Source organism: Suncus etruscus, chromosome 10 (assembly GCF_024139225.1).
Source record: "Suncus etruscus isolate mSunEtr1 chromosome 10, mSunEtr1.pri.cur, whole genome shotgun sequence".
Taxonomy (NCBI): Eukaryota; Metazoa; Chordata; class Mammalia; order Eulipotyphla; family Soricidae; genus Suncus; species Suncus etruscus.
In genome coordinates, this window is record NC_064857.1 from 84,275,526 (window position 1) to 84,301,193 (window position 25,668).

Here is a 25,668-nt window from a genome sequence, read left to right on the forward strand (position 1 = left end):
TGTATTTGGGGACCCTATTGAGCCTACTGAAGGGTAAGAAGTACAATTCTCTTCCATTCCTGCTGAGTGCTAATTGGCCCTGTATTGATGCTGGGGATGGAAAGAACACCTCATTAAAGACTAAAGAAGCTCACCTTGGCAGGGGGAAGTGAGAGATAGGAATAGCTAAGATATAGTTAAAATGAATACCAGGTAAAATGGAAGGTGGGCAGATCCCTCCAGCCTCCACCTAGAGAATAGGGCTGGGCAAGTCGCTCAGGAAAGCTCACCATCAGGTGAGTGGTGGAGGCCAGTGATTCTGCAAGGGCAATTCCCGCAAAAACCAGTATTTGTGAACCCTGAAAGAATAGCTTTTGGGTGGAACAGCTGGGAGATAGTAGGGGGAAACCCAGGCCTTGGGAATCAAGAGGCTTTAAGCTTGACATGGTCCTGTTTGAAAGATGAGAGATTGAGTTCTCTGGATCTGGGCTTCCTACCCCAAAACAACAACAACACCCCAAAATATCTTCTTACTCTTTCACACTGAACAGAAAATAATTAGGCGGGGTAGAAACCAGGCTCTGGGTTTAACTAATGGAGCAAAAGCCTTGGTGTGTGGGAGGGATTTCGGGTTCCAAAACTGAATTCCTCTCTCCAGGCCTCTGCACTAGCGTCGGAACTTTAGTGCCCTGTGGCCTAGTGGGCGCGGGACAATTAAAACAAGGGGACCCACACAGGAAGCGGGTGCACCCGGACGGGAAAAGCAGAGGACCCGGGCGGAAGTCGCCTCCGCTTGTCCGAGGTCGAGGTCGGTGCGCCCGGGCCTGACCCGGGAGGGCGACGGAGCCCCGGCAGGTGGGTCCAGGATCCGGTTCTCGACCGCTCTCGCGAGTGGGGTCGGGAGCTAAAGGCAGTTTGAACCCCCCCACTTCGGAGCCAGAGCGGAGGCGCAAGCGGTAGGGCGTCTGCCTTGCACACGCGGTTGACCCAGGAAGGACCCGGGTTCGATCCCTGGCATCCCATTTTATCCCCCGAGCCATCCAGGAGCGATTTCTGAGCGCAGAGCCAGGAGTAACCCTTGAGTGTCAAATGTGTGTGCCCCCGCCCCCCCCCCCCCAAATCAAAACTCAGGATCAATTTTGGCCTGCCTCAGTGAATGGGTTTGACTTGGCTCATGAGAAACAAAAACGATTATAATAAACGTTAGGTTCTTAGAGAAGATACAACACTTGGACATGAGGAAAACTAATCGTCCTCAACTGCAAACCTTTTATCCCTAAAATGTTTTTTTTAATTTTATTTTATACATTTTTATCTAGTTCTAATATATATGCTTCCATCTCCTTCCCTGTGCAGTTTTTTTTTTTTTTTTTTTTTTTGGGCCACACCCGGTGGTGCTCAGGATTTACTCCAGACAGATTTACTCCAGGTTCCTTGCTAGGGACTAGTCCTGGAGGGGCATGGTGGACCATATGGAGTGCTGGATCAAACTAAGATTTGGCTATATGCAAGGCAAGAATCCTACTTGCTCTGAATCCTACTGCTCTGGCCCCTTTATGTGCTGTGTGTGTGTGTGTGTGTGTGTGTTTTTTGGTTTTTGGGTCACACCCTGCGGCACTCGGATTACTGTAGCTCTGCACTCAGAAATTCCTCCTGACTGACTTGGGGGACCATATGGGATGCAGGGAATTGAACCCAGGTCCTTTCTAGGTCAGCCGCATGCAAGGCAAATGCCCTACCGCTGTGCTATCTCTCTGGCCCTTTATGTGCAAATTTGATTCCTTCATATTTGATCTTAATTAGTGGAGTTTGAGCATGGATCTCAAGAGTGTTGTTTTATTACTGTACAAATTAATTACAGCATTTGTTTTTGCCAGTTCCTATATATGTAGAGGTAAAATAAGTTAAATATAATCAGTGAATGAAGTTTGAATATTATCTGTCAGGTTTTTTTCTTTGGTTTTTGGGCCACACCTGGTGTGGTGATGCTCAGGGGTTACGCCTAGCCATATGCTCAGAAATTGCTTCTGGTTTGGGGGGCCATATGGGATGCTGGAGATCGAACTAAGGTCCATCCTGGGTCAGCCGTGCGCAAGGCAAATGCCCTACCGCTGTGCCACTGCTCCGGCCCCATTACCTGTCAATTTTAAGATACACATGACTTCCTGGTTTTACTTCCATGTGAAAACATAGTTTGCATGTTTTTTTCATTTATTCAGCTAATATTACCAAGCATCAATTATGTTCAAGTCACAGTTCCAAAAGTTAAGGTCAGACAAAAGACAAGATTCTCTAACTCAAGGGCTAAATGAGAGGCAATTTATTTTAATTTTTTTTTTTTTTTTTTTTTGGTTTTTGGGCCACACCCTGTGACGCTCAGGGGTTACTCCTGGCTATGCGCTCAGAAGTTGCTCCTGGCTTCTTGGGGGACCATATGGGACGCCGGGGGATCGAACCGCGGTCCGTGCGCAGGCAAGGCAGGCACCTTAGCTCCAGCGCCACCGCCCGGCCCCTATTTTAATTTTTTAATTTTTTAAATTTTTTTGTTTTTTGGGCCACACCCGGCAGTGCTCAAGGGTTACTCCTGGCTGTCTGCTCAGAAATAGCAACTGGCAGGCACGGGGGACCATATGGGACACCGGGATTCGAACCAACCACCTTTGGTTCTGGATCGGCTGCTTGCAAGGCAAACATCGCTGTGCTATCTCTCCGGGCCCGAGAGGCAATTTATTATGAGAATATGGGACAACGTCCAGTTATTTTCTTAGGAGAATATGGAGAGTGTCCAGCCAGAGACCACCTGATATAATAAGTTATAATAATTTGTTTTTTTGGGTTACACCTAGCAGTGCTCAGGGGTTACTCTCTCAGGGGACCATTTGGGATGGTCGCATGCAAGGCAAGTGCCATACTGCTGTGCTATCTCTCCGGCCCTGGATTTTTTGATTTTTGTTTTTGTCTTGTGGGCCACACCCTGTGATTATTGGAGGACCTTCCTGGTGAGAAGCATGTAGTACTGGCCATCTAGCCAATACCTCCTGCAGGTAAAGCATGCTCCAGTTCTATAACATCTTTGTCCCCAAGTAATTTGTATGTATCCTCTCTGTAGGTAGAGAGTGCACACAGTGAACATGATCGTGGAGCATCTGAGTAATTGAATGCCAGAAGGCACTTACTTTTTGGATGACACTATAGGGGTAGAGAGATATAGAGAGCTGGGCATTTACCTTTCATTTCGCCAACCCTGGGTTGATCAGGTCACCTGATATGCTTCCCTAGGCTGCCAGGAGTGATCTCTGAGTGCAGAGCTAGGAATAAGTCCTGAGCTTTACCAACTGTGGCCCCAAAACAACCCCCTGCAATCACCCCTAACATACCAAAAAAAAAACCAACAAAAAAACCCACCAAAAAATCACAAAAAAACCCAGGTGACTTTGGGGAAGTTGGGAGATAGAACTAAGTAGAGATTGGGTATCAGGTCTTCTGTAAGAGAGAATTTTTTTTCTCCACACCGTGTGGTGCTCAGATTTCTTCCTGGCTTTGTGCATAGGAATCACATGTGGCAGGAGACCATCTGGGATGCTGGAGATCTAATCCTGGTTGGTCTAATGCAAGGCAAATAGTCTCCCCACTGTGCTATTGTTCTATCCCCAAGAAAAAAAATTTTGTTTAGAATGATGTTGTCAAGATAATATACCTTAGTTTTTTGTTTCTGTTTTTGTGCCACACCCTGCAGTGCTCAGGGATTTATTCCTGGCTCTGCATTCATAAATCACTTTTGGCAGGTTCGAGACACAGGTGATAAGGGATGCTGGGGATCGAACCCTGGTTGGCTGTGTGCCAGGCAAATGCCCTACTCATTGTGCTATCTCTCTTACTCCATTTACTCTTTGAATTTTGGGGGGGTGTCATACCCAGGGATGCTAAGGATTTTCTTTTGGCTCTGAGCTCAGAGGTCTCAGGGAACCAGATGGGATTCTTGGAATAGAATTTGGATCGACTGCATACAAGGCATATACCTTCTTTCCACTATACTATCATTCTGGCCCTTAATTTACTCATTTTAGCCAGGATAGTTCAGCCGTTTGGTCACTTCTGTAGTTTCTTTTATTTTTATTATTTTTTATTTTTGGGTCACAACCAGCAGCGCTCAGGTGTTATTCCTGGCTCTACACTCAAAAATCGCTCCTGGCAGGCTCTGGGGACCATATGGGATGCCAGGTTTCGAACCACCACCCTTCTGCATGCATCGCAAATGCCCTACCTCCATGCTATCTCTCCGGCACATTTCTGTAGCTTCAGTCTTGATTTCTTTTGTTGTGTTCAGGCACAATTACAGTTGGTTTGTTAAAGCTGAGGGTATTGCTCATGAGTGTGAGAAGACAGAGCACTATTTTGGAGGAACTTTGGTGCTATTTTATAAGTTAATATTTGCAGGGTTTTGGGCCCGGAGAGATAGCTCAGTGGCGTTTGCCTTGCAAGCAGCCCATCCAGGACCAAAGGTGGTTGGTTCGAATCCCTGTGTCCCATATGGTCCCCCGTGCCTGTCAGGAGCTATTTCTGAGCAGACAGCCAGGAGTAACCCCTGACCATCGCCGGGTGTGGCCCAAAAACCAAATATATATATATATATTTTTTTTTTTTTTTTTTGCAGGTTTTTTTTTTTTTTTTTTTGGGTTTTTGGGCACACCCAGTGACACTCAGGGGTTAATTCTGGCTGTGCACTCAGAAATTGCTCCTGGCTTGGAGGACCATATGGGATGCCGGGGGATTGCGTGCATGGCAGATGCCCTACAGCTTGCGTCACTGCTCCAGCCCCCAGATTCCCCTTTTGTTGTGTTGCCATTGTGGGAATGGAACTATGGTGTTACATATGCAAGGCATGTGCTATACCATTGAGTCACCTCCCTAGCATAGAATCTCCATCAAATTAATTTTTTTTCATCAAATTAATTTAAGTAATTCGGTTTTGTGGCCAACCCCAGTGCTTATCAAGACTTTACTCCTGGCCCCGAGTTTAAGTTTCATTCCTGGCTGGGATCAGGGACCAAATATGATGCCAGGAATTGAATCCAGGTTGACTGTGTGCAAGGCTATTTTGTTATATTATTTTTCTAATCAAAATCTCCATTTTAGGGGCTGGAGAGATAGCATGGAGGTAAGGTGTTTGCCTTGCATGCAGAAGGACGGTGGTTCAAATCTCGGCATCCCATATGGTCCCCCGAGCCTGCCAGGAGAGATTTCTGAGCGTAGAGCCAGGAGTAACCCCTGAGCGCTGCCGGGTGTGACACCCCCCAAAAAGAAAAGAGTTCAGTTTAAGAGGAAACTTCCTAGGAAAGTTGCTACTCTAGTAACTCCTCATTGTTTCTTCCTATACAGGCAGACTGGAGTTCTTTGCTGACGTTTCTTTCCAGAGAGAAATTTATCTTTTGACTTTGTCTTACCATGGTCTTGGCTGACAAATTGCTGATTGGTACTTACAAGCTCAGAAAATGCCTGAAACCAGGCGTTGCTTTGTGCTCTTTTAGGGGAGGCTGCTTGGCAAACTATTGTTCCAGTAACTCCCCAAAACCTGTGACACTTCCTGGCAGCACCTTTGCTCAGAATACATCTAGAGGGGGTTTGCAAGGACATCGGCCCAAAGAAGCCGATTTGGATATAAGTTCTCCTGAGGAAAAGCCAGAAATTAGTTTTGATAAAGCCATTCGAGATGAAGTCAAGGACCATTTTAGGCGTTTGAAGGATGACATTGTGAACCGCTGGATAGGGCCGGAAGGCCGCCCTCTGCATGAGGTCTTGCTGGAGCAAGCCAAGGTTGTGTGGCAGTTCCGTGGAAAAGAAGATTTGGACAAGTGGGTCGTGACTTCGGATAAGACGATCGGAGGCCGAAGTGAAGTGTTCCTGAAGATGGGCAAGAACAATCAGAGTGCGCTGGTGTATGGGACCCTGAGCTCTGCAGCACCTCTGGACGGGGAGCACAGCCGCAGTGGCTATTGCGCCATGATATCCAGGCCTCTGAGGGTCGGTGAGGGGCAGGCGCCTCGGGGTCAGCTGGGGTGACCGTCAGTGGACCACTGAGTTTTGAAGATTCCTGAAAATCTTGGGTTATATTTTGGGTGTGGGATCAGAAACCCCGAGGCCCAGGATCCAAAGCTCAGGGGAGACGTGCCTTTCTTCTGGGCATGGCTCTGGGCCAGGGTTCCTCAGATGGTTGACACTGGAAAGGTTCTCGGAGATGGATATTCTCTTTAACGTAGAACCAGTCCCTGGAATGGCCTGACATTCCCACCTCCCATCTTCACTATTTTTTTTTTTTTTTTTTTTGGCCTTAGGGCCATAGCCATTGGTGCTCAGGGGCTGCTTTTAGAATTCAGGAGTTGTTCTTGGTGATGGTCATGTAATACTTCATGAGATCCAGCCTTGGCCTCCTGTATAACAAGCCTGTACTCCATCTCACTGAGTGAACTACCCAGCCTACACTCAACTGTTTTGAGCATATTGTGTTCCTATGAGATGTGCTAGGCTCACACATTGGTCACAATAATTAAAAAAAAAAAAAGATGTGCTCAGCTCATCTTGGATTTACCCTCTTCTAAGCTCAGAATTTAGTCATTGTTTGAAAGATTCAGGATTATTTTGAAAATATATTATGCATGCATGGAGTATTGCTATTGCACTTGCCTTGCACACCACCAATCTGGGTTCAGTCCTTGGCACTGGTCTCTTGGCACTGCACATGGTCCCCTAGCATTACCAGGAGAGTGAATGCGGAGCCAGGAGTAAGCTGGGTGTGGCCACAACACCTAAAATAAGCAAATAATGTATGTAAAATGTCTAGCATAAGGATGGGAGCTGTTAGAAAAGAGCAGTTTATACTGAGCTCTTTCATCAGTTCCTGATCTAGTGGAAGGAAGTCCTGTGAATGGCCTCCTTAGAAGTTGTGGCCTGAGGAATAGGGTAAGGAATAGGGTAAATTACCAACCTGTTCAGGCTCAGTTCAGAGGTGCCAACCAAGTGTTAGCCCTGACTTGAACCTCACCTCAGAAACATCATTGTATTTTTGGCATTTTATTCTGGAGTTATGCCTGGTGGAACTCAGGAGCTACGTCTTGCTTGGCATCAGGGGGTCACTCCTTGTGATGGGTGAATAGAAATATCACCACATTTATCTGCTACCTTGAGGTGGTACCCCCAAAAGGAAAAAATATTAATTGGATCTTTTTTAAAGTTTTTTTTATATATATTTTTTGGTTTTTGGGTCACACCCGGCAGCGCTTAGGGGTTAGTCCTGGCTCTATGCTCAGAAATCGCCCCTGGCAGGCACAGGGGACCATATGGGATGCTGGGATTCGAATCACCGACCTTCCACATGAAAGGCAAATGCCTTACCTCCATGCTATCTCTCCGGCCCTTTTTTAAAGTTTTTGGGTCACACAGCAATGCACAAGGATTACTCCTGGTGAGCTTGAGGCAACGTAAGGGATGCCAGAGATGCTGGTCATCGCATGGCCTGTCCATTGTATTATTGCTCCGGCCCCTTACTGGGTCTTTTTGATATTTCTGACTTGGTGATTAATTTGCTTATAAAAGGAAAGTGAGGTGAAATAAACGATCCTTTCTGTACCTCAGGGCCCCTTTGAGAGGAGGAGGTCTTATGACTGGTCCCAGTTCAACACTCTATATCTCCGAGTTCGGGGAGATGGTCGGCCTTGGATGGTGAATATCAAAGAGACCACGGATCTAATCCAGCGGAAGGACCAGATGTACAGTTATTTCATGTTCACCCGTGGTGGCCCCTACTGGCAGGAAGTCAAGGTGAACCAGTTCACTAATGCGAATCTTTTGGGCTACATTGTAGTTTCCTTATCTTAGGACAGTGCTTCTCAAAGAGGGGTCATGAGGCTCCATAAAGGGGGGCACGGGGGCACGTTTGACCTAGACAAACACTGTCATAACAAGCTAAGCCCTGTGTTTATGTCTCTGCAATGTCTCTGGAGCTGAGAGTTGCTGTGTCCTGCTTCAAACCCCGCTTCGAAAAGCTATGCATTGCAAAACGTGCTCATTGTAGCCATTAATCCAGACATCACCTCTGATTAAAAAATCAGCTCTAAGTATTTAATATATTTTTGTTTTGCAGGTTAACATTTTTTTTTTAAATAAAGATACTATTTACAGCCACATGGGGGGGTGTTCTTCTTTGTAGGGGGGCATGACAGAAAATTATTGAGAAGCACTGTCTTAGGAGGAAGGGGAAAACCCAGGGGAAAATTTATGTATTTGGCTTCACCTCTTAAGTGTTGTTACCTTACTGACTACTTACTTTTGTTTGGTTTTGGGATACTCCCATTCTCTGCTAGGGGGAACCACTTCTGATGGAGCTGCATAATCTGAGGTACAGGGAATGGAACCCGGGCCTACTGTATTCATAACATGTGATCAGTCTGTTATGTGTATTCTCCAGCCTCACTACAATATTCCTTCTTCTTTTGGCTTTTGGGGCACACCCGGCAGGCCTCAGGGGTTACTCCTGGCTCTGTGCTCAGAAATTTCTCTTGGCAATTACCATGATGACAAGTGTGATTGCAGTTGGGTTTCAGTCATAACCAGAACACCCCCTTCACCAGTGCAGCATTCCCACCACCACTGCCCCACCCTCCCTCCCACTTCTTCCTGTATTTTTTACAGTTGCTTTATTAGATGTGAGTATGCATAAATACACCACATTTCATACATACAGATATAGATGAATTCATACTCTCATGTCATGCTCTAGCATGGACATGAGATCATTTGGGATCAAATCTAGGCATTGAGATATATAGGTCATCTACTCTACAAATTGAACCATATCCTTAGCCTTCTCCTCTTGTCTTTTTTCTTCTCTTCTTTTTTTTCCCCTCCTCTTTCTCTTCCCCTTCTTACTATTTTTCACCTTCTTTTTTTTTTTTTTTTTTTTTTTTTGGTTTTTGGTTTTTGGGCCACACCCGGTGATGCTCAGGGGTTACTCCTGGCTATGCGCTCAGAAGTCGCTCCTGGCTTGGGGGACCATATGGGACGCCGGGGGATCGAACCGCGTTCCGTCCAAGGCTAGTGCAGGTAAGGCAGGCACCTTACCTCTAGCGCCACCGCCCGGCCCCCCGCCTCCTTCTTACTCTCCTTCCTCCTCTTCTTTTTCTTCCTTTTCATCTTCCCCCTCTTCTTACTATTATTTTTTGTTTGTTTGTTTTTGTTTTGTTTTGGGGTCACACCAGCAGTGCTTAGGGGTTACTCCTAGCTCTCTGCTTAGAAATCGCTCCTGGCAGGCTCGGGGGACCATATGGGATGCCAGGATTCGAACCACCATCCTTCTGCATGCAAGGTAGATGCCCTACCTCCATGCTATCTCTCGGGCCCTCTTACTATTCTTCACAATATTCTTCTTACTCTTCTTCGCCTTATTTTTACTCTTTCCCTTATTTTTCTTACTCCTTTTCTTCGCCTTATTCTTTTTTTTTTTTTTTTTTTTTTGGTTTTTGGGCCACACCCGGTAACGCTCAAGGGTTACTCCTGGCTTTGCGCTCAGAAGTTGCTCCTGGCTTGGGGGACCATATGGGACACCGGGGGATCGAACCGTGGTCCGTCCAAGCTAGCGCAGGCAAGGCAGCCACCTTACCTTTAGCGCCACCGCCCGGCCCACTTCGCCTTATTCTTTTTTTTTTTTTTTTTTGATTTTTGGGTCACACCCAGCAGTGCTCAGGGGTTACTCCTGGCCCTATGCTCAGAAATTGCCCCGGCAGGCACAGGGGACCATATGGGATGCCGGGATTCAAACCACCGTCCTTCTGCATGAAAGGCAAATGCCTTACCTCCATGCTATCTCTCCGGCCCCCACTTCGCCTTATTCTTAAAATTCTTCCTCCTCTTCCTCTTCTCACTCTACCTCCAACTCCTGTTATTATTCTTGTTCTGAGACTTCATTGATTCCTATGTTGTTTCTGTTGAGTTTATCAAAGACTTCTATTTTTATTGGTTCACATTCTTTGAGTACTTAAGCATTGACTGATCATTTGCTTTAAGGTTCTCTTCCAGTCTCTTCTGCTGTATGGATTTGTTCTGCATCTCATCCTCTGGCTCACTGACCCTGTTTACAGCTGCCATTACTCTAGTGGAGAGGCTTTCCACTGAGGTTTTTAGTTCATAAGCTGAATTTTTCAAACCTATTATTTTAGTATGAAATTTTCTAATTTCAATCTTCAAATCCTTTTGATTCTTATTTGCATTCCATTCAAATTGATCTAGGCTTTCTTTGAGCTCCATGAACATCTTCCATAATTCTTCTCTAAATATTTTCTCTGAGAGGATACCTAACTGTTTGGTACTTTTTGGATCATCAAAGCAGCCATCTTGATTCTCTACACAGGGAGTTGTACTGCAAAATTTCCCCATTGTGAAGCTTGTCGTGTGCTTTTTACTATGTGCTGAGGTGGGGTTCAGAGGTTAAAAGATGTGGGCGTGGGTTCTGGAGAGATTATGTTCCTTGGTCCTTCTGGGCTGCCACCCGCAGAAAGAAGGCAGGGAGCAGGGCAGCAGTCTGTCCTGTATTGGCCACGTGAAAAGCACTCACTACAGTATTTTTTTTTTTTTTTTTTGGTGTTTGGGCCACACCCAGCAGTGCTCAGGGGTTACTCCTGGCTGTCTACTCAGAAATAGCTCCTGGCAGGTAGGGGGGACCATATGGGACACTGGGATTCGAACCAACCACCTTAGGTCCTGGATCGGCTGCTTGCAAGGCAAACACCACTGTGCTATCTCTCCAGGCCCCACTACAGTATTTTTATTTTTATTTTCAAATATGGAATGTTTCACAAATTAGTGCTATCATCCTTTCACGGGGGCCATGCTAATCTTCACTGTATCATTCCAATTTTAGTATATGTGTTGTCGAAGCGAGCACATTACAGTATTTTTTTTTTTTTTTTTTTTTTTTTGGTTTTTGAATCACACCCGGCGGTGCTCAGAAGTCCATCCTGGCAGGCTATGGGAACCACATGGGATGCCGGGATTCAAACCACCATTCATCCTGGATCAGCTGCTTGCAAGGCAAACACCCTACTGCTGTGCTATCTTTCCGGCCCACACAGTAGTTTTTTTTTTTTTTTTTTTGAGGGGTCACACCTGGCAGCACTCAGGAGTCACTGCTGGATTTATGCTCAGAAATCTCTCCAGGCAGGCTCGTGGGATGCCAGAATCCAAACCACCGTCTTTCTGCATGCAAGGCAAATGCTTTACCTCCATGCTATCTCTCTGGCCCTAGTCCAGTATTTTTAATAAAGATATGGCCACACCTGGTGGTACTTGGAACACTTTATCGTCTGATATGGTCCCCCAAGCCCACCAGAAGTGATTCCGGAGGGGAGAGCCAGGAGTAAGCCCTGGTGTGGTACACACACAGAAAGTATCTTTGATTCAATTGGACAGCTCTGTCATGATTACATATATTAATTACAAGACTAAATTTAATGTTTTTATCATTACTCAAAAGTGCTTTAGTTGTTTACATTATTTATAATATTTTTCTTTCAGATTCCTTTCTCCAAATTTTTCTTCTCTAATAAAGGAAGAATTCGGGATGCCCAGTACCAGCTGATGACTGATAAGGTGAGTTTCTAATACTTTTACTAGAACCTGTGTTTTTGTTAGTTTTGTGTCTCCCCTGAAGATGAGTTCAGTTTCTATTCAAAAGCTGAAGGATGAAGAAATTCGAGGGGCCAGAGAGATAGGAGAGCAGGTAGTATGTGGCCAGCCCAGCATCCCATACGGTTACTCAAACCTATTAGGAGTAAACCCTGAGCTTAGTTGGGTGTTGGTCTCTACCACCCCCCAAAAAATGTGAACTTGGATGTAAGATCATCCATACTGGGGCCGAAGCTGTGGCACAAGCAGTAGGGTGTTTGCCTTGCTACGAGCTAACCTAGGATGGACCACGGTTCAATATTCTGGTGTCCCATGTGGTCCCCCAAGCCAGGAGCGATTTCTAAGCAGAGCCAGGAGTATCCTGTGTGTCACCAAGTGTGGCCCAAAAAGCAAAAAAACAAAAACAAAAACAAAAAAACCCACCTATGCTGCACCCATATGCTGACTCTGCCATGTTCTGTGAGCCAGCCCCCATTTGCAGGAATTTTAGTGCTGTCACTTTTTCTAGCACTTTCTCTTTACTGTTAATGTGGAGGGATCATATCCTGTGGTGTCTAGGGGTCAACTGAGCTACATCCAAAGGTGCTATGCTCGCTTTGGCAGCACATATACTAAAATTGGAAAAATACAGAGAAGATTTGCATGGCCCCTGTGCAAGGATGACATGCAATTTCATGAAGAGTTCCATATTAAAAAAAAAAACAACTGGTACTCAGGGGTCTTCATGGATCAAGCTCCTGGGAGCTTCCACCACAAAGAAGGCGGTTCTCATCTCCCCAGGAACTCAGTCAGTTATCTAGGCTCTATGACTCCTCAGAATGAGGTCAAGACAAGAAGACAAGACTGGTCTGAAATGGCAGTTTTATTTATTTATTTAATTTAAATAGGAATTTTGTGATATTTTATTTGTTTTATAAAATCTTTAGGCACCATGATTACATGCATGATTGTAGTTGGGTTTCAGTCATAATAAACAGAACACCCCCCTTCACCAGTGCAACACTCCCATCACTAATGCCCCCCTTCCCGGCCCTGCCTGTATTCGATACAGGCATTCTACTTTTCTCACTCATTAAGATTGTTTTGTTTTGTTTTGTTTTGTTTTTTGGTTTTTGGGTCACATCCGGCAGCGCTCAGGGCCTACTCCTGGCTCTATGCTCAGAAATTGCCCCTGGCAGGCACGGGGGACCATATGGGATGCTGGGATTTGAAACACTGTCCTTCTGCATGAAAGGCAAACATCTTACCTCCATGCTATCTCTCCAGCTCCACTCATTAAGATTGCCATGATAGTTGTTAGTGTAGTTATTTCTCCAACTGCACACTACTCTTTGTAGTGGTAGGGAAAAAAACAATTAGATTATGAAAGTCCAGCTCATGCCTTTCCCTCCCAGCCTGCCTTTTTAAACAGTATTTATTGGAAGCCAGAGAGATAGCATGGAGGTAGGGCATTTGCCTTGCATGCTGAAGGATGGTGATTTGAATCTTCGCATTCCGTTTGGTCCCCCGAGCCTGCCAGGAGCGATTTCTGAGTGTAGAGCCAGGAATAACTCCTGAACACTGCTGGGTGTGACTCAAAAACAAAGAACAACAACAACAAAAAAGAACAAAACAAAAATAAAAACTATATAAACAGTACCTTATTTATTTATTTTTGGTTTCTGGGCCACACCTGGCAGCGTTCAGGGGTTACTCTTTCCTGGCTTTATGCTCAGAAATTGCTCCTGCAGGCTTAGGGGACCATATGGGATCCTGGGTCCATCCTGGGTAGCCCGCATGCAAGGCAAGTGCCCTACCACTGAGCTATCATTCCGGTCCCTGAAATGGTAGTTGCAAAGGGAAAAGGTGCAGGGCTGCAAGATAGTATAGTGGGTAGGGTACTTGCCTTGCATGTGGTAACCCAAGTTCAATTCCCAGTATCCTATATGGTCTCCCAAATCCAGGTAGAAGTGATCCCTGAGAACAGAGCCAGGAATAAGCCTTGAGAACCGGAGTGTTGGTGTACCTAGCTACACCTGTGGTGGTTAGGGCATGAATAAAGCTGATGCTTCCTGAAGCCTGCCTGTGAGTGAGTGATTTTGCCTTTCACCTGGGCCTGGGACTCGCCGGCTGAATGGGGTATGAAGCCACGTGGCTGGAGCCTAAGCACAAAGGCCTCCATCCATCACCATCCAGCTCCATCGTTAATTATTTGATACAACACCGGAGTATGACCCTGAAACCAAGAAACCAAAAATAAGGGAACTAAAAAATAAATAAATAAATAAGAGAGGCAAGGAGATTGAATGGAAAGCAAACATGTTTTATTTTTTTAAACTGGGCCTGCTTTTTCTTTTTAATTTGTTACAGTACAGAACTGGAGCATACTCACCTGGAGACTGATGTATAAGGAGCCAGCAATAATAATCACCTTGGGCTGGACCGATAATAGGGCATTTGTCTTGTATGTGGCCCACCTACTTTATATCTGTGGTGTGCTGGCCAGCAGCTTCAGTTTATTCGTGGTTGTGGAAAGGGTCTGCACCTGAAAAGGAAATGGGTGGGAAAAAGGGGACCACCAAGGATTCTGATTATGGCATCGATATATTTTTTCTTTTTTTTTTTTCTTTTTTTTTTTTTGTGGTTTTTGGGTCACACCTGGCAGTACTCAGGGGTTACTCCTGGCTTCATGCTCAGAAATTGCTCCTGGCAGGCACGGGGGACCATATGGGATGCCGGGATTCGAACTTATGACCTTCTGCATGAAAGGCAAACCCTTACCTCCATGCTATCTCTCCAGCCCCGCGTCAATATATTTTTGAAATGCCATGACTTATATATTTTTTACACAAAGGGAGGAGGGGACAATGCAAACATTTGTCAAGCAAGCATTTGTCATCATGCAGTTCAAAAGGTTTGGCATGTGCCTGTTAATTTAATACAAGTTTCCTGAGGAACATCCTATTATCACACCAAATGCTCTATCTATAGGTCTGAGTTTCCTGAGCCAGAAGAGTGTGACCTTATGGTTCTTTTGATATGCATCAACTCATGGCCAGTTGGCACGTACACAATTCAACTAAAGGACAGGCCTGTTAGAAAATGGCAGTTTGCTACAAGATGGCCGTGCTTATGCTAAGACTGTGAGGGAGAATCTGGCTCCCTACACTGTGGCATCCTGTATGATCCCCTGAATCATTTAAGAGTAGTTCTTGAGTGCAGAGCTAGGGCTAACCCCTGAGTGGTGTAGGGTGGCCCAAAACCTTAAAAAATAAAGCACCTCGGGGCCGGTGAGGTGGCGCTAGAGGTAAGGTGTCTGCCTTGCAAGCGCTAGCCAAGGAAGGACCGAGGTTCGATCCCCCGGCGTCCCATATGGTCCCCCCAAGCCAGGGGCAATTTCTGAGCGCTTAGCTAGGAGTAACCCCTGAGCATCAAATGGGTGTGGCCCCCCGAAAAAAATTTAAAAAAAAATCATCTCTTGGATTTTGAAACCCAAGACTAACTACATCTGTGTCTGTATTTTAACTCTTCTCTGTTTTAAATTTAGATTTCTTCCATCGGATTCACCTTGGCTGATAAAGTAGATGGTCCTTTCTTCTTGGAAATAGATTTTATTGGTGTATTTACTGATCCAGCCCACAAGGAAGAATTTGCCTATGAAAATTCTCCAGAACTTAACCCAAGACTTTTCAAATAAAGATTGGTAGTATAACTAAAACAATAATTAAAAGTAAAGCTGTTTTTTTTTCGTCTTTGGAGTCTGGTGGTGCTTAGGGATCTCTGCTGGCAGTGCTCAGGAGACCTCTGACCCCTGTGCCAGTATATATACATGCTACTCCTCTACATCAGCAGCCTGATGTAGCCACTGCAGAAATGAGCAGCTGTCTTTGGTTAGCATCCCAGTCATTAAAATACTACAATGGGGGCTGGAGCGATAGCACAGCGGTATGGTGTTAGCCTTCAACGTGGCTGACCCAGGATGGCCCTTAGTTCCATCCCCAGCATCCCATATGGTCCCCCAAGCCAGGAGTGAGTTATGAGCGTAGAGCCAGGAGTAACCCTGAGCATCACCGGGTGTGGCCCCCAAACCAAAAAACAAACAAGGAAAAACCTACAATGAGGGTCTGGAGAGTTAGGACAGCAGGTAGGGTGTTTGCTTGCCTTGCACTTGACAGTCTAGGGTTTGATCCCTGGAAGCCCATATGGTCCCCTGAGCAGCAGTAGGAATAATTTCTGAGTGTAGAACAAGGGGCAATTCCTAAGCCTCACTGGGTATAGGCCCAGAAACAAAACACTAGAGCAAACTAGAAGAGCAAGTTACAGGGGTTGCATGTGGCTGACTTTGGTTTGATCCCCAAGCACCACTAGGAGTGACTCCTGAGCTTAGAACCAGTAATAATCCCTGAGTACTTCTGGGTGTAGACCCTGATTTACAGTTTATATTGGTTAACTCACTTTATTTTTCATTTTTGAGTCACATCTTGCAGTGCTCAGGGGATAAGGTGATGCATGGGAACATGTGGCTCTAGGGATTGAACCCCAAATATAAAGCATCTTTCTATTTCTAGCCCATTGTGCTATCTTTAAGCCTTAAATTGGTTAACTTAACTTTTTTTTGGGGGGAGGGCCACATCTGTCAATGCTCAGGGTTTACTCCTGGCTCTGTGCTCAGAAATTAATCCTGGCAGGCCCAGGGGATCATATGGGATCGAAACCAGGTCGACCGTATACAAGGTAAATGCCCTACCTGCTGTGCTCTTTCTCTGGACCTTTTTTGGGGGGCCATACCCAGTAATGCTCAGGGCTTACTCCTGGTGCTGTGGGATCATATGGGATGCCAGGGGTCGGGCACATGCAAAATAAGCGCCCTATCCATTGTGCCATCACACTGGCCCCAAATTGGTTAACTACTTTAGTGATTTTTTTTTTCTTTTTTTGGTTTTTGGGTCACACTCAGTGTCACTCAGTTACTCCTGGCTTTGCGCTCAGAAATTGCTCTTGGCAGGCTCAGGGGACCATATGGGATGCTGAGATTTAAACTGGAGTCCATCCTGGATCGGCTACATATAAGGCAAACGCCCTACAACTGTGCTATCTCTCTGGCCATCTTTACTGATATTCTGAGCACTCAAAGTCACTCCCCTAGATTCTCAGCATAGACATGTGACCTGAAGGTTCACCAGGCCACCTGGTGGTTTTAGGGATCATCAGGGCTTAAACCTACGACTTCTAAATGGACCATGTGATGCCATCTTCACATACTCCAACTCTGAAATATTTCCCATGTTAATTCCTGTTATCTTACACGAGGCAGGAAGATGAGATAGCAAGGTACCCTAAGGAGCCAGGCTTATAAATATACAAAGACAAGTTAACTTTTTCTATCATCCTTAACTAAAATATGTGTTGTATGTTTCCATTCACACTTTTCCACTGAACTATATATATATATATCCCCTGCAATCTTTTCATACTTGTTTAGACTTATTTGCTTGATTTAGGCCCCTCCTACTGATGCTCAGGGCTTTTACTCCTGGCTTTGTTTGCATGACCTTATATGGTGCCGGGGCTAGCTGTGTGCAAGGCAAGCACCTTAACTGCCGTACTATCACTGTGGTTCTTTTTTTTTTCTTTTTTTTTGGTTTTTGGGTCACACCCGGCTGCGCTCAGGGGTTACTCCTGGCTGTCTGCTCAGAAATAGCTCCTGGCAGGCACGGGGGACCATATAGGACACCGGGATTCGAACCAACCACCTTTGGTCCTGGATCGGCTGCTTGCAAGGCAAACACCTCTGTGCTATCTCTCCGGGCCCATCACTGTGGTTCTTTTATATATATATTGGCCACACTCTGTGATGCTCAAGGGTTACTCCTGACTATGCACTCAGAAATTACTCCTAGTTTAGGGGACCATATGGGACACCAGGAATTGAGCCGTGGTCCATCCTGGGTCAGCCACATACAAGGCAAACACCCTACTGCTGCACCATTGCTGGCTTCAATTTTGTAATCATATTCTTGAATACGTGACAAAAAAGTGACAAAAAGATATGGGTTAATAATCAACTGGATATGGGCCGAAGAGATAGCATGGAGGTAGGGTGTTTGCCTTGCATGCAGAAGGACGGTGGTTCGAACCCCAGCATCCCATAAGGTCCCCTGAGCCTGCCAAGAGTGATTTTTGAGCATAGAGCCAGGAGTAACCCCTGAGCGCTGCCAGGTGTGACCCCCCCAAAAAAAAAAAGGAAAGACAATAACTCATTCACATTTTCTTTTTTGTTTTGTTTTGTTTTTTGGGGTCACATCCGGCAGCACTCAGAGGCCACTCCTGGCTCTTCGCTCAGAAATCGCTCCTGGCACACTCGGGGGGCCATATGGGATGCCGGGATTCAAACCACTGACCTGCATGCAAGGCAAATGCATTACCTCCATCTATCTCTCTGGCCCCGAAAGTCATAGCTTTATCCTATACTATCAATCATCCAAATGACTTCTATTTGACCATCATAAATTTTCTGCTTAATAATTATTAATGAATATACCTAGGATTGATAGACATTTGCTGTGAAGTGGCAAGCAGTCCCTGTTTGTGGTTTGCAGCCTCATGTGGTATGGTTCCTGTAGTCTCTATTTTTGGGGTGTGTGGGGGGACACCTGATGCTGCTCAGGGGTTATTCCTGGCTCTGTGTTCAAAAATCATTCCTGGCAGAGTACGGGAACTATATGGAATGCAGCAGAGTCAAATTTGGGTCAGACACATGTAAGGAAAGAGTCCTACCCATTGTATTGCTCTGGCCTATGTTCTTCTCTTACAAAACTTAAAAATGCTCAGAGCTATTTGTTTCTCATAGACAATATACATATATACATGCATTCAGGCTATGGTAGCATGCCATGCTTCCTCATACACTGTATGATAAAATATAATAATAAAATAGGGACCAAAGCGATAGTACAGCAGTAGGGTGCTTGCCTTGCACATGACTGACCCAGGACGGACCTTGGTTCGATTCCTGGCTTCCCATATGGTCCTCTGAGCCAGGAGCGATTTCTGAGCACATAGCCAGGAGTAACCCCTGAGTGTTATTGGGTGTGGCCCAAAACCCAAAAAAATATATATATTAATATTTATTAGATTGCCAATATATGCTGAGAGCGCTATTCCAATTACTACAAATATGTAAGGCTCAATCAAGGTTCTTCTATGTGCAAAGCAATACAAAGTAGAGAATTCCATGTCTGGCAAGAGACAGTGACTCTCTTTGTTTCTGTTTTACTGAAGGGAAAGAAGCTGATGGGCCTGGAGAGAGAGTACCACTGGCAAGGTGCTTGCTCTGAATGTGGCTAAAAATGGCTCTGTTCTAGGCACTATACATGGCTTCCTCAAATAAGAACTGCCAGGGATGATTACTGAGCCCAGAGCCAGGAATAGCTAAACAAGAAAGAGAGGCAGGAGTGATAGTACAGCAGATAGGGCATTTATCTAGCAATCAGCTGACCTGGTTTCAAAACCTGACATCTCATATGGTGCCTCAAGAACAGCCAGGAGTAATTCCTGAGTGCAGAGCTAGGAGTAACCCAAGTACTCCTAGCTGTGGCACAAAATCCAAAAGCAAAACAAAATAAACAAAAAGAATAAAAAAGAAAGGAAACAAAGAAAAGAGATAAAGCGGAAAAAGAAAAGAGAAAATGAAAAGAAGGCAAGATGAGAGAGGGATAGAGGGGAAGGAAGGCGAGAGGCCATTCATTATTTTTCATTTTCAGATTTTATTGGATCCTGCCGTTAGCTGCTTTGCTAGTTAATCAAAAGTGGGGAAATAGGAGCTGGAGTGATAGCACAGCGGTAGGGCATTTGTTTGCATGCTGCCAACCTGGGATGGACCTGGATCCAATCCCCAGGATCCCATATGGTCCCCTGAGCCTTTCAAGAATGATTTCTGAGCACAGAGCCAGGAGTAATCCCTGAGCACCGCTGGTGTGGCCCCCAAACAAACAAACAAAAGTGGAGAAATAGTTCAGTCATTATAGTTAGCATCTTGATTTGATAGATAATATAATTATAACCACTTTAAATGAAGAGGAAACAGATTTATTATGGAAAAAAGTAATTGCCCAGAATCTTGCAACTAGCAAATGAGAGGACAGATATAGATTATAGTCCTAGCACACAGCATCCTGTCTCACCCATATCAGCACAGAGGGTCAAGCATCCCTTCAGTTCATGCTGTGCCAAGAGACTTACTTGGAGTGAGAGTATTTGCAATTCTTCTCTTTCTCCTAGATTTAACGAATTCATCTATGTCAAGAGACTTCTTTTTTTCCTGAGAGTATCTTTGCATCTTTATGGTCTGAATCCAAAGATAAAGAGCTAATGAAAAACTTAAGAGAAATTCTTCCGGGGCCGGGCGGTGGCGCTAAAGGTAAGGTGCCTGCCTTGCCTGTGCTAGCCTTGGACGGACCGCGGTTCGATCCCCCGGTGTCCCATATGGTCCCCCAAGCCAGGAGCAACTTCTGAGCACATAGCCAGGAGTAACCCCTGAGCATTACCGGGTGTGGCCCAAAAACCAAAAAAAAAAAAAAAATAAAAGAGAAATTCTTCTCAGGACCAGAGTGAGTATATTAGGTGCTTATCTTGCAAACAGTCAACCTAGGTTTGATCCCTGGTACCTGTATGGTCCCCCAAGCCAGCCAGGAGTTATTCATGAGCACAGAGTCAGGAATTATTGAGCAAGCAAAGCTGGTTGTGGCCCACTGGCCCTCCAATTTCCCCCAAAGAAATTCTTCCCAGTCAATGTTCATAAATGAACCGAGGAAATTTTTATGTGAGGGTCTGGCAAGGTGTGGGGAAGACAGTGCAAAAAGAGGAGAGTTAGTTTTAGTTTGCTGCAGTTTTTAACTCGGATGCTTCATAAGCATAGGACTTTGATGCTTTTTGTACAAAAGCTATATATAAATACTGAAATGCAGAACACCTTGTTTCCAGCATTTTATAACAGACCTGTGACTGTTACAAATAGAATAAAGTCAGATTCCTACCAGCTAAGACACTTAATATTTGACACCTTTCCTCAGTCTTCTGCTTGTTTTGTTTCTGCTCTTTAAATCCAGGTGAAGTTGGGGTCAGAGTGATAGCACAGTGTTATGGTGTTTGCCTTGCACAGAGCCGACACGGGACAAACCAGATTTAGCCCTCAGCATCCGATATGGTCCCCTGAGCCTGCCAGGAGTGATTCCTTTTTTTTTTTTTTTTATTGGTTTTTGGGCCACACCCGGTGGTGCTCAGGGGTTACTCCTGGCTGTTTGCTCAGAAATAGCTCCTGGCAGGCACAGGGGACCATATGGGACACCGGGATTCGAACCAACCACCTTTGGTCCTGGATCGGCTGCTTGCAAGGCAAACGCCGCTGTGCTATTTCTCCGGGCCCAGGAGTGATTTCTGAGCACAGAGCTAGGAGTAACCTAAGTACCACTGGGTGTGGACCCAACCCCCAGTTATTTTTTTTTAACCCAGTTGCAGTTATGGTATATTATCTGAAATTTGTAAATCCTCCTCCTTCCATCACAGTCATTTTCTACTATGAGGAAACCTATTACAAAGTCTACAAGTGGTCCTGGAAGTTTGCTCAGTGGTATAGCACATGCCTTATAAATCTCTCTCTCAAACACGCTTGTGGAGTTTCAAGAAATACTACTTATAAAGGCTGCATTATCCAATGCAACCAGAAAATAGAAGAGTGATGTGACAGAAATGTAGGGTAGTGAGACCTCTGCTGGATATTGTCTCAAGGTGTCCCATATGGTCCCCCGAGCTAGGAGTGATTTCTGAGGGTCTCCGGGTGTGGCCTGTAGCAGGACAGCCCCTGAAGAGGTTGACTGATGGAGGGATGGAGAATGAGGCCCTTTTCTTCCAGCTCGGAGCACGCGTCTGCCACCCTGTCTAGCCCATGGTTCTGAGGAGAAACGGCGGGTAAACAGCTCGCAGACAATCAGGCTCGTGGAAATATTTGCTTTATTCGGATGGACAAAACTGAAGTCCAAAGACTCAGATTCAGTTCCAGCCAGCAAAAAGCTCCCGGCCTTCCACAGACTCCTGTTTTTATACTCCAGAGTCAGGTCCCACCCAATGGTGGGATCAGATACCAACCAATGGTGAAAGCAGAATCAGGTCCTACCCTAGGGTGGGGGCAGAATGCCAGGTCTCACCCTAGGGTAGGGCACAATCACCAATCAGTTTAGGGTGAGTAACATAGTAATCCCCCAAAATATTTACATACACAACAATTCCCCCTTTTGTTTTTAGTAAACAAACAATATTGTCTATAATTATTAAAAGAAAAATTAGTCAATAATAAAAGAGCGGCTGTTTGCATAAGCGCATCACAGGAAAATGTAAAGAAAAACTTCTAACCTAAGCACAGGGTGTCTAAAACCAGAAACATGTATCAAGGAATCAACTACAAGCTCCTGAGAAGATAAATCTAAGACGTACATAGATCTTTCGAAGAGACACCAGAAAGGCTGTGTAGCAGGCAAGAAGAAGCACCTTTTCTTTATTTGTTGTTGTTGTTGGTGGTGATGGTGGTCGTTTTTGGGTCACACCTGGCAGTGCTCAGGAGTTACTCCTGACTCCACGTTCAGAAATCGCTCCTGGCAGATACCGGCATTTGAACCAATGACCAACGCCTCACCTCCATGCTATCTCTCCAGCTCCATTTTCATTCAAGTTCAGGTAGACCAGAAAGCCCATCTTTGAGGGCATTGAACTAGGCCTTTATTTCGGAAGAAGAGGCTCATACACCCTCTGCACAGTGGGGAGCCACTGCAATGATGATCAATAGGTATCTGAACTTAGTCCAAGTTCTTAATCCGGTCTGAAGTCCATAAGATGTCTGAAATTGATGTCGACTATTTATAGATGGGAGCTTAAGTCACAAACCAAAACAAAATGTTTAAGGCAGAGACCCTCCCTGTGTAAATAAACAACTTGAGGGCCCATCCAAAATGGATGGAACCTTCTATAAACCTAGTATTTTGCCTATGATGCGCCCAGCAAAAAACCCTGAGAACAGACAAAAATATCATTTAGGAAATTATAGACAATAATATCTAACTCACAAACCTAAAGTCAAGAAAGCAAAACATTAATGTAATACATCGATTCCTAATATTAAAAACTAAAATAGAAAAACATTAATTACGATAGTCAAAAGAAGTGTAGTACCAAATATAACTTCAAAGGATTACAGTTATATGAAAAACAACAGATGAAATTTCTACAGAGTTCAATACCAATCTGTAAATATGAGGGGTCTGGAACTCCAAAAAGACCGGCAGAAGACACTTGATGGGTCTGGAAAAGCGGGTTGAAGCCTTGTACAGGAGATAACATCAAACTGAATGAAGAAGGAAGGCCAGTACAGTCATCCATGTGTTGGGGCATCCCCAAACGTTACATCATTACATCATAAGTTGGTTGGGCTTCTGTATTTCCTTTGGGATCGATGTAATCTTGGGGTAGCCATTGTAGAAACGGTCAACAATAGCATTGTGTATGTGGATGGAAAACCAGAAATTCAGATAGCACAGTTTAACTGGGATCCAGAGACTGTGGGTCTTGTCCATGGATCTTTTCTCTGGGGTTACATTGTGACACAAATTCCAGGTGGCTTCATTTCCAACAAGTTTGCAGCATATATGGTGTAAAACTCCAAAAGTCATGGATTTCTTCTTCCAGCCGAGATCAGGAAGCTTGTAGTTGTGGGTGAAGGAGATGGGTTGCACATGTGAAATCCTGAAAATTAAAATGTTAAGGACTAGGAAGAGAGAAGGAAGGATAAGGAAGACTAATTTGGGGAAGATAAAGTTAGGAAAAAGGAAACTATATACAAAATATGCAGAACAGACAGACACTAAACAAGACATACACACACAGACTTCACAAAAAATATGGCCATAACACTCACTCATACTAAAAAATATTTGTTGGAAAGGATCCAAAATAGAGCAAAAGAAAAGAGAATTCAGCTGAATCAACTAAAAGCTTCTTAAAATGTAATAGCCGGCAATTGTTTAGATAAATCATTTCAAATTCACAAAAAAAATTTTTTTTTATGGTTTTGCCTAGCAGATCTGAAAGAGAATTTCATGCGTAATACAAACATGGACAACTCTACTATACGTGTATATCAGTATATATACAAAGTTATTGTATAACAGTAACTTTATGCTAATCAATCATAGGCAAGAAACACTGTGAAGAAAGTCCACCTAAAATTATCATTATGTCAGCGTCTTAAAACCTAAATTGAGGGGCCGGGCGGTGGCGCTGGAGGTAAGGTGCCTGCCTTACCTGCGCTAGCCTAGGAGACGGACCGCGGTTCGATCCCCCGGCGTCCCATATGGTCCCCCAAGCCAGGAGCGACTTCTGAGCGCATAGCCAGGAGTAACCCCTGAGCGTTACCGGGTGTGGCCCAAAAACCAAAAAAAAAAAAAAAAAAAAAAAAAAAAAAAAAAAAAAAAAACCTAAATTGAGGGAAATAAAGCAATGATGTTAAAATAAAAAGAGTGAAAGTCGTTAAATGAGTATACCTAGAAAGAAAAACAACATTAATATGATGAGAAATTTCTCTTTCAGGTGAACCTTGACTAAATTAATTTGTAAAATTTCATGATTAACTGAGACCTAGAGCAATAATGAAATTAAGACATAAATCCATCCTACAAGGAAACACATTGGGGATTCATGATTTTCAATCTATATTCATTGATAATGCCTGTGGAAAGAATCTTAGAGCATTAATAGCAACTGATAAGGAAGTGAAATGATTATCTGGTGTTCATTGTAGATCTTTAAGAAGTATAAAACAGGATGTATGCTGCTGTGGATTTCACCAATGTATTAGGGACTTTTTTGATCTTCTTGTCATCAAAATTGATCCAGTGTTGTTTTGCAGCAATTTTACAGTATGAAGTACAGTGCCCATAGTGAACTTTACCATAATGGTTTGACACCGATGATAAGTTGTATTTCTTAATCTTGCTTTTATTCTCTGAAGTGAATTCCTCTAAATTGAGGTCTTCTAAAGGAAAATCTACATAAGTATGCAATTTTTTTATTTGTTTGCCATCAAAAGCAAAACGTTTCAAGTGTATTATAAGTACTGGTGGCAGTTTCCATAAGTACGTTTTCTTTGAAAAATCCCTTCTAGTTTTGCAACTGTTACACAGAACTTTGTTGTCATTTCTTAATTCTTCTTCTTTAAAAAATTCAGAGAGGCATTCCTGTAATGTACATTTATCTGTAGATGTAACAGCCAGAGACAAATGAACAAATGTCTCATAAACCTCAGACTTTTGGTGGCAAGTGAGACACTGGAGTATAGATTTGAATTGTCCTTGAAAGAGATCATAAATAATAGATTTATGAGCCTTTTGGTGTTCTGGACTAAATTGTTCATAATTTTCATTTCCCATGAGATGTGTAGTTTTGTCTGTCATTAGATTTACAGTAAGCAAGTCCTGATGTAATCCCTCTATTAGGAACATCAGTAATTCGTGAGGATCCTGCTGATTGTGTCCAGCAAACTGGTCATTAAGTAAACCAATTGTTACTTTGAAGCTTTCAGGGTTAATATATCTATGAAATCCATTTCCCATGGTTTTGATGAGCCGACCAAATTCTTCGGCTAATTTACCTTCATGCCCCATCGGATTTTTCTTGTTAATATCCTTTTTATAATGATCTTTATAAAAATACTGAGTTAAGTCTGAAATATTATACAAGCATTGCAATATTGAGTTCATGTAGCAAGAGTTTCCTATATTTTGGAGCCCAGTTAAGACAGGTTCCTGTCTTTCCTTTTGCATCTCGGAGTGTAAGGGTTTATCACTACCATCAGTCTCAATCAATGTATGGTGTGTGACAGCTAAATCGTTCCCTGCCCCAGAGACCTCAGTAACATTACTGCTGTTAGTGTCTGAAGTATTTTGTTTTTTCTCTGAAGGGGAGTTTGTAGTCTGAACCTGATCATTTGTGCTA

At 44.2% G+C, this 25,668-nt stretch overlaps 1 protein-coding gene and 2 non-coding genes across 3 annotated transcripts; 2 read left to right on the forward strand and 1 right to left on the reverse strand.

The window, feature by feature from the left end:
* The first annotated feature begins 754 nt into the window (after window positions 1-754).
* NDUFAF1 (NADH:ubiquinone oxidoreductase complex assembly factor 1) lies at window positions 755-15,366 on the forward strand. Its single transcript, XM_049782138.1, has 5 exons — window positions 755-834; window positions 5,359-6,000; window positions 7,609-7,794; window positions 11,542-11,616; window positions 15,179-15,366. Exons 2-5 carry the CDS (start codon window positions 5,425-5,427, stop codon window positions 15,326-15,328), a joined length of 987 nt encoding a protein of 328 aa, XP_049638095.1. The 5' UTR covers window positions 755-834; window positions 5,359-5,424; the 3' UTR covers window positions 15,329-15,366.
* On the reverse strand, window positions 10,805-10,912 carry LOC126021694 (U6 spliceosomal RNA). The gene has a single exon (XR_007500185.1). It is a non-coding gene; the product is annotated as a U6 spliceosomal RNA (small nuclear RNA).
* Window positions 12,240-12,346, forward strand: LOC126021632 (U6 spliceosomal RNA). The gene has a single exon (XR_007500132.1). It is a non-coding gene; the product is annotated as a U6 spliceosomal RNA (small nuclear RNA).
* Window positions 15,367-25,668: the final 10,302 nt, after the last annotated feature.

What these genes read in the sequence shown, in the direction of transcription:
- NDUFAF1 (XM_049782138.1), top strand. Translation starts at nt 5,425, where the DNA reads ATGGTCTTGGCTGACAAATTGCTGATTGGTACTTACAAGCTCAGAAAA. An exon ending in TGATATCCAGGCCTCTGAGG is followed by an intron (nt 6,001 to 7,608) that starts GTCGGTGAGGGG and finishes TCTGTACCTCAG; the next exon opens with GGCCCCTTTGAGAGGAGGAG. An exon ending in CCTACTGGCAGGAAGTCAAG is followed by an intron (nt 7,795 to 11,541) that starts GTGAACCAGTTC and finishes TTTTTCTTTCAG; the next exon opens with ATTCCTTTCTCCAAATTTTT.